The sequence below is a fragment of the Folsomia candida genome, unplaced genomic scaffold, assembly GCF_002217175.1.
Source record: "Folsomia candida strain VU population unplaced genomic scaffold, ASM221717v1 Fcan01_Sc012, whole genome shotgun sequence".
NCBI lineage: Eukaryota > Metazoa > Arthropoda > Collembola > Entomobryomorpha > Isotomidae > Folsomia > Folsomia candida.
In genome coordinates, this window is record NW_019091204.1 from 1,183,769 (window position 1) to 1,191,738 (window position 7,970).

Sequence of the window (7,970 nt, forward strand, 5' to 3'; positions counted from 1 at the left end):
TGCACATAAGGAAGTAGCTTCAGACTCACTTCACCCCTACCAATCCCACGACATATCGGGGACACCCTCAGTTGTGCCACACCCCCCTGCCCCATGGAGTGTGGCACAACTAGGATGCACTTAATTTTCCTGTATTTCATCTCTATATTCAATTTTTGAAAGAATCCCCGACTACACCTCCTATCGCCCAGTGGGTGTGGCACAATGGTGGAACTCAATTTTTCACTATATTTCATCCATAGATTCAATTGCATTAAAAATCTCATTTTACCCTGACCATATCTGTCGGCGGTGGGGGTGGTCCGGGTAACCCCAAAAGTTGAACAGATACTCCCCCTGGGGTTATGTGTATAATGTGGAAAACCCATTTCGATTATCTCAATCCGTACTCTCGTTATCATGCTGGCAGATAGACCGACAGACAGACAGACGGACAAAGTCTTCGCATAAAGTAGACGAAGCTAATTAATAATTTTAATTTGTACACGAGTATTTGGTTACCTAAGATAACTGACTTCTATGTGAATTTCATTTTACCTTTTGCTATAAAAATAAATACATTATGTAGTTGTTGTACCAATGCAATTAATTACGAGTAGTATGAGAGACGACACTTAGATCACTTATGCCTTTTAAGATCACATTTCCAAAAAATCGATTGAGTTTTGATTAAAAGGGCTAAAACCTAAAATAAATACATATTTATTTAGCTTGTAATGTCAGGAATATATGAATAAATTCTTGCAATGACTTACAGATTAGAGAACATTTTATTTTCATTGATTTTAATGCAATAATATTTCGCGAATTATATCGGTAATACCGGTATTACCGACGCCCCCAATACCGAAAATACCGAATACTGGTTTTGAGAAATAGCTCCGGTATTGCATGCCCTACGCCCGAGCGTACACTAAATAAGATTGAGTGTCACCGTCCCCAGTTTAATCTTGAAATTAATCTTAAAATTAAGAATGAGTGGCGTACTAAATAGGATCCCAGCGTGCCAGAAGAGTTTGTGCAAATCCTCGTTTTTATTAATAACTTGCATTTTCCACAATTCCACTACTTTATGTTCGTCAATGAATCATATAGTAGCAAGTTATGCAACAATGTGCTCGCTTTGACACAATTTTAGCCCGAGTCAAGGCTTATGGAATCGTTTTGTCCGTCTGTCTTCTGTCTCCAAGTTTCGATTTTACCAAATTAAATATTTGGAAGCAAAATATCGGGTGCAACCATTAATGTAGTATAGCCATTTTTGAATTATATGCAACCACGCCCTTCAGATATTGAGAAAAGAAACTGGGAAAAATGAGAAAGCCAATGTACACTGGGTAACATAAGAATTAGATCCTAACTTACATTTGAAATTTGAGTTGTCCTATGAATACGAAGGTTCTCACGCATCAAAAGTTACAAAATTCGAAAATCGGAGGTACACAAATAATTTAAAAGCTCATGGCTCCCGCACTTTTATGTCTGACAACCTGATGCTAGATTTTCTTCCTTGAGAAGAGCTTTAATTTCGGTTTTTGTTGTCCGAAGGAAAATTGTGGGTACCAGGGGGTTTTTGGGGTCAATTTTTTTTGAGGGAGTGGTTGATACGGAAAGAGCCCTAACAAAACATAGCCAATGAGAAATAGAGAGGCGAAGTTAGACATAATTCTTCTACGACCCTGACGCGCGATGGTGGTGGATACCCTTCAGAATCCGAGTCTCACTCTGCCTCTCGCTAAATATGGAAACGGGTTTCGTGACACATTACCCTCGATATTCCTCAATAGGGAGGGAGGCTAAGTTCGAAGATAACTGTCATTGGTTCAGTGGTTGACCCGTGGGGGTCATATTTGTGGGTGGGGTACTATGCACCTAAATTTCTAAATAGTGGCAGAGAGCTGAAATCGGTATTGAAGTTAATAAAATATATAATCGGAGAATATGAAACGAATTTCGAAAGAATTATGACATTTACGACTAGTGGAAAACCATGAAGTGGAATTGAATTAAAATTGATCATTTATAATTCAACACACTGACTCGGGCTATATGAAGCTGCACTGCGGGTTTTAAGTTAATCTCATACGCAGTAAGTCACTTGTTTACCATTTGGATAGTTCTTATCGACGGAATAAATTTTGCAATAGCAATAGATGCACTTTATAAAACAACAATTTCTGTTATTATTTTTACATTCAATTCCATTTCTTCATAGTTAAGGAAAATTGTATGAATTTTGTCTAACCCGACCGCATGTGAACAATTTTAGCACGAGATGGCCCAACTCTGAATTTCCTTGACAATTAATAAACTCAATAATATGCAAATACTTTATCTAATATTAGTATAAAAGCATAAAGAAACCAATTTAGCAAGTTAGTTGTGGAAATTTAAGATTTTTAGAGGGACAGGGGCGCATCATATGTTTGCCCAGGGCGCCAAAATCCAAGATCGGGCACTGTATGGATGCGATGGAATAGAATACCCTCAAGGTATTTGCAAAGTATTATTGAGTTATCATCTTACTATTAGTCGTACTTAAATACTTCAAAATCCAACATCCACCATTTTTGAAACAATTAGAACGTTTATAGTGGTAATATCCGATTTCGATCGGACTAATTGTTTATTTATTCACGTTACGAAATAAGTGCACCAATATTTTGGCGTTGTTCAGAATGCGCATGGTTTCGCCAGTTCTGGAATTTCTAAACAAAATTCAACAAATATCAGGATTTTTCAAAAAGCTGTCGCTTTTCGAATTCCAGCGCGACTAAAAAATTAAACACATTTTAGATGCAACAGCAAGGCGGTTCCATGATTTATTTGCGTGCGCAAATAAATATGAATGTAGATCAGTGCGTTTAGCGAATGCAACTGGCCTAAAAACCTCGTGTGGCTGGCTACATATGCGAATTCAAAAACATTTTATTGTTAAACTTTTAGACAAGCTTATGTTGACTAAAAAACCATAATACATATGTCACTTTAAATCGTATCTGGATGTTTTTTAAGTCGAATTAAAAGTGGACACTTTGCATCATACTTTTCAAGAATCAAATTATACTAACTGCTCATCACACTTCTTATCTAATATACATACAATTTAATAATTCTAATACAATATCATATTTTGCAGAGATGTGGTAAGATTCATTTTAATTTCAAATTCAGACATTCGCAATTGCAATTTCGAAAAATTGCAACTTTTTTAAAAATAGTACTTTTCAAAAATCAAGTCCAACAATTTCCTCAATAGTTGAATGAACACACGCCATGCGTCGCTGTGCTTCGGCAAATCCGAGTCACGCCGGCACATGAAATTTGCGCGGATGTGCAAGACTCGCAGTTTGGTCGTTTGCATATTCGCGATGTCCAAAACATGCCAGTGACAGAGTCAAAACACTCCGGAGCCTGTCCACTTGTAACTGAGCAAAAGAAACTGTTCGGACACTGGGCGGAACAGCACGCCTCTTCGTTGCAGGTTGGACATGGCGCTAAAAGGGAGGAATATTCGATGCGCAAGATTAGTGCAAAAATGTCAATACCTTCCTTATAAATAGATTAGGAAAATTACCCAGCTGCGCAAAACATGATGTCGCAAGGCAGAGCAATTGGAGAACTGTGAATAATTTGAAATCCATTTTAGCAAATTGAAATTTTTCGATTTTTTGAAGGATTTTATGTCCGCTAATTTTTCAAGTTGATTAGAGGCAGGAGGGCAAACTATTAATTACAAGTACCAGAGGAAGAAGAATCCTGTATTTATTGTAGACTATGAATTTTATTTAAATCAACTGGACGTTTTGACGTAAAGAATTTTCAGATTAAACGAGCCTGTTTGAACAAGTGTATTTATTAGTAAGTAGCAAAGCTGATTAAATAAATTGGAAATGAAAGTCATGGGCGTCAAGTTTCCGAGGAATTTATTGTGCAAAATATAATTAAAAAGAGTTATTTAAATTCAGGTTGAATGAATTTGGCAACACCTTTACACTCGTATTTTCAATATTTTATGTAACTTATTTTAATACGAAAAACAGTAAATATTTATGTGTGTTTTCTCGGAAATGGTATTCACTGAAAATTTAAAAAAATCCTGGTCCACATTTCTAACTAACAATTGATTGTAAGCTCTAAAAGTCAAATATTGGTTTTAGCTTCCAAGTAGCAATTATTTGTTTACACGTGTTTGCACGCAATTCTGGAAAAGCAAGTTAATAAAATTTAGACAATTATTGAGTAAGTATTTGAAGAGTATAATTCCAGAGATTCGCTTTAACTCAAAGTCATTGCAAAATCGTACATAATAAACTCTTCTGGTACGAATTAATGGAATTTAATGGACAATATTGACTTTTGTGGTTTTCCTCCGAATAAAAATTGCGCAAGGATCTACAGATTTACACTAACGGACAAATTTGTTTAAAAGGAGCGTGAACATAGGATAAAAACGCACTCGATTTTTGAATACATTTGTAGAGACCAAGAAGTCAGAACCATGTCGAAACTCTATATATGTGTAAGTGGAAAGTAAAATATTGTATTAATTTTTAATACTTCAACGTCTTCAAAGTTTCAAACAAAAATTTCAAAAATGGATTACACGCTTTTTGTAATGGTGTTTAAACTTAATCCGCGGATATGTAATCTGTTTTCAAAAAATGTTTAACTCAATACGTGATCAATTACGTCAAAATTACTCAAAATATGTAATTTTCTTCCTCTGAATTTCTAGTTTGTCGTATTCAGCACCCTGTTTGTTGGGTTTACCGTCACGGGAAGTTTGCAATTTAAGAACGTCTCATCGAGTAAGTGTAACCTTTAACATTTCAGACATTAAACAACTTATGTAACTCCGATATTAGCAAAGCGAACGAAGTTTGTAAAGTTCTGCTACTAGCTTTTACAAAATTTTGCATTTCTTTAAAAATTTAACTAATAAATTTATGTAATAAACTACGGTGAAACTTTGGGAATTTATCTATATTTTGCTTGAACTTAATGTATGGCGTTCAGTTCTGTATACTAAGGAATAAATAATTTGAATTTCCAGGAGGGCTTGACTGGTACGCGAGCAACAAGCCAGACACGCGTCAGGTGTCAAGTTGTCTCGGGGGACACTGTCACTCGAGAAATTGCTGCACGTACTACTGCAACGCGCCCTCTGACACATGTTTGATGATAACAGGAAAACCATTCTGTATGGATGAAGTAATGGGACCCTATAATGCCCCCAATTGCGTGGAGTCGCGTTGTCTCGATTGCCCCCTCTCGTCCGTCACCTGTTCGTCCACCATGTGCGAAGATCTGATGGATGGCTACGCGAGTTGTGATTTTAGCAGTATTCGCGGTCCAATCCGATCTTAACTCTGTATAATTTTAAATTATTCAGCCTTTTTGAGGGGACGTTAATAAATTAAGTAAAGCGAGAGGGGGAGGTTTAAGAGTCCAATGATTTCATGCCCATGTGCCACAGGTTAAACGGGGGAGTTGGGTCGATAAAATTGTTACGTTTGCGTTATATAATTTATGAACGTCCCCTGGCCTATGCAAAATTTGATATATTTTGGTACATTATATATCGTAAAACTAAATAAGTTTAATTGCACTCATCAAAATATGAAACAATTCTAATTTGGACATGAATATTGGGTTGCTTAAGATAACCGACTTCTTCGTGAATTTTATTTTATCTATTTGCATAAAAATGGATAAATTAGTTGTTATAGTAAGGCTATTAATTTCGAAACTTAAGAAAATTATTATAAAAAAAATATTGACTAGAAATTCAAAATTTGATCATTTATTAAGATCAACGTATTTGCATATTATGCAAATAAATAGATGTGTGTAGAGACATATACATTTATAAATACACATATTATGCACGTAAGCATACGTCACCCAACGAAATGGCATAAGTTCATTTACATCAGTGTGAACGCATCAATTAACGTAAATTCACTGAAATCCGAAGAATGCTATTCGGTAAGAATGGAAAGCCTTTTTTGTCAAGTTCAATATGTAGCGTTGTCATGTAAATCATGCAGATACTTACATACGTACATACATGCTTTATACATTTATTATACAACCATAACTGGGAATTCCGACCCAGGGTTTATTGGGTTTATTTTTATTTTTTTATTTAATGCGTTTAAATGGACTGTTAATAATTAAGACCCATTTGGTTGTTACATGTTCCCTGGGTTTTATTGATTTTGATTGGATTTTAACTATGTTTTATTTGACAACTATATTTTAAAAGTTAAAAGCTTCTCTCATACATTAGACGAAAGTACTTAATGGCGCCTGGGAAACTAATTTCCTTCATATTGTAATAATCGAAAATGCGGAATAAATCATTAATTGACACCACAGATTGATAAAAACTAGTTTTGAAATAGTAACAAGGATTTGTATAAGATTGGACTTGGAGTTATAAAAGCTGCGAAAAAAATGTCTTGAATGTATTGCTAAAAATTAAATAAAATCCAATTGAACCCTGAAACCAGATAAAACAGAGAAAGACACCAATTAAAACCCCTGAGTTATTTTTTTACTAAAGCCCTTGGATGTCATTTTGTATTAAAACCCTAGGGTTTTTAGAACCCTGAGCAGACCATAACAGAGTTATCGTACATAGCGCGAAAATACAATCTACGTATTGAATAATTTACAGATTAGTATTTATTAAGCTGCTGCCTCCCATGGGTAGCTAAGTTTAAACTTTGTGGCTGAGTTAAACTTAAAAGAAATATTATCCATTAAGCTCTAAACCTTGGAGCTTCAAATAATAAAATGAACAAAATTATGTACTTCAGCTTTTTAGCTGCCTTCTTATTCATCGGGTTTCAAGGTAAGGAAACATTTTGTAAATTTTCTTACACCGTGTTAACAAGGACCTTAATCTTATAATCATACACTCTTAAAAATAATACCCTTTGGAAAAGTAAATTCACTCTTTCGGTAACGATTTCCTTGATACTTTCTTTAGCTACGTTCGCACTAAATGTTCCCGGGTGCATAACAAACTACCAACCTGCATCGCATGACTGCAGATGGAAATCGGGACTGGACTTGGACGCCGATTTGACCATTTTGGGAGCCAGGATTCAATCCTACGGGATTCAGTGGTTTTCCGGAAGATGGTCCCACTACGTTAAAGGGAACGAGGACATCGATTGGGTCAAGACGGAAGAAGAAACTTGCAACGGTGCTCAATCCCTGGCAGGACAAGAGAGGCGGGTTTGGTCGTATTTTTTCGATCACCCGCATTACTACGTGATTTGTCCGGTGTCCTAAAATATAAGACAAAGCATCCAGCATTGATTTCTTGTAGCAAAACATTGGCCTTTTGATACAAAATCTAGCGAATATATAATGCTAGGATTCAAAATTACTTGGTATTCCTCGCATCATAAAAGTGGTTACGACGAGTTAGGAGATTTTCTAAAGGCGGTAACACTTCGTCATGAAAAATTGCATTACTAACAAGGCACATGTTAAACATGTTCCTTCTGGATCTAAACATAAGCAGAAGTAAAGAAAATCAAGGAACTAACCATAAAGAAGCTTTGGTTGTGGCACCTCTGCAAGATTTACGGCTTATAATGGTTAAAATTGGCAATAACGCGCATTTTCATTTATGAGTTATGCACATAGTGAAAATGGGCGTATTTGACAAAATACAAACTTGATAAGTAATTTCGAATTGTGCAGAAGTGCTGAAATGTTGTTCGTGTTTATACATATACTTGATTTTTGGTGTTGGTATTAAGAAAATCCGGGAGAAACATGTCTGACATGCGCCTCGTACGGTTAAGATTGTCACGATAAGCTTGACTACTTTTTTCTTCGTAAACCAAATATTTTGCGATGTTAAAGATACCCAGATAATTGTGAATATGTTATGTGTGAGAAATACAAATAAATTATTGTGCATCATGTATAAATAAATTACGAAA

The 7,970-nt window shown here is 35.5% G+C and overlaps 2 protein-coding genes and 1 long non-coding RNA gene across 3 annotated transcripts; 2 read left to right on the forward strand and 1 right to left on the reverse strand.

Moving 5' to 3' along the window:
- Window positions 1-2,904: 2,904 nt before the first annotated feature.
- Window positions 2,905-3,756, reverse strand: LOC110855408. The gene is made up of 2 exons (XR_002548464.2): window positions 3,578-3,756; window positions 2,905-3,497 (listed from the first exon to the last, which is right to left on the reverse strand). It is a non-coding gene; the product is annotated as an uncharacterized LOC110855408 (long non-coding RNA).
- A 661-nt stretch (window positions 3,757-4,417) lies between these two features.
- LOC110855359 lies at window positions 4,418-5,434 on the forward strand. Its single transcript, XM_022103788.2, has 3 exons — window positions 4,418-4,522; window positions 4,739-4,811; window positions 5,057-5,434. The coding sequence occupies exons 1-3, from the start codon at window positions 4,502-4,504 to the stop codon at window positions 5,368-5,370; spliced, it is 408 nt and encodes a 135-aa protein (XP_021959480.1). The 5' UTR covers window positions 4,418-4,501; the 3' UTR covers window positions 5,371-5,434.
- Window positions 5,435-6,500: 1,066 nt separating this feature from the next.
- Window positions 6,501-7,970, forward strand: LOC110855334. Its single transcript, XM_022103762.2, has 2 exons — window positions 6,501-6,862; window positions 7,001-7,970. Exons 1-2 carry the CDS (start codon window positions 6,805-6,807, stop codon window positions 7,306-7,308), a joined length of 366 nt encoding a protein of 121 aa, XP_021959454.1. The 5' UTR covers window positions 6,501-6,804; the 3' UTR covers window positions 7,309-7,970.

What these genes read in the sequence shown, in the direction of transcription:
- LOC110855359 (XM_022103788.2), top strand. Translation starts at nt 4,502, where the DNA reads ATGTCGAAACTCTATATATGT. An exon ending in TGTCGAAACTCTATATATGT is followed by an intron (nt 4,523 to 4,738) that starts GTAAGTGGAAAG and finishes CTGAATTTCTAG; the next exon opens with TTTGTCGTATTCAGCACCCT. An exon ending in ATTTAAGAACGTCTCATCGA is followed by an intron (nt 4,812 to 5,056) that starts GTAAGTGTAACC and finishes TTGAATTTCCAG; the next exon opens with GAGGGCTTGACTGGTACGCG.
- LOC110855334 (XM_022103762.2), top strand. Translation starts at nt 6,805, where the DNA reads ATGAACAAAATTATGTACTTCAGCTTTTTAGCTGCCTTCTTATTCATC. An exon ending in CTTATTCATCGGGTTTCAAG is followed by an intron (nt 6,863 to 7,000) that starts GTAAGGAAACAT and finishes TACTTTCTTTAG; the next exon opens with CTACGTTCGCACTAAATGTT.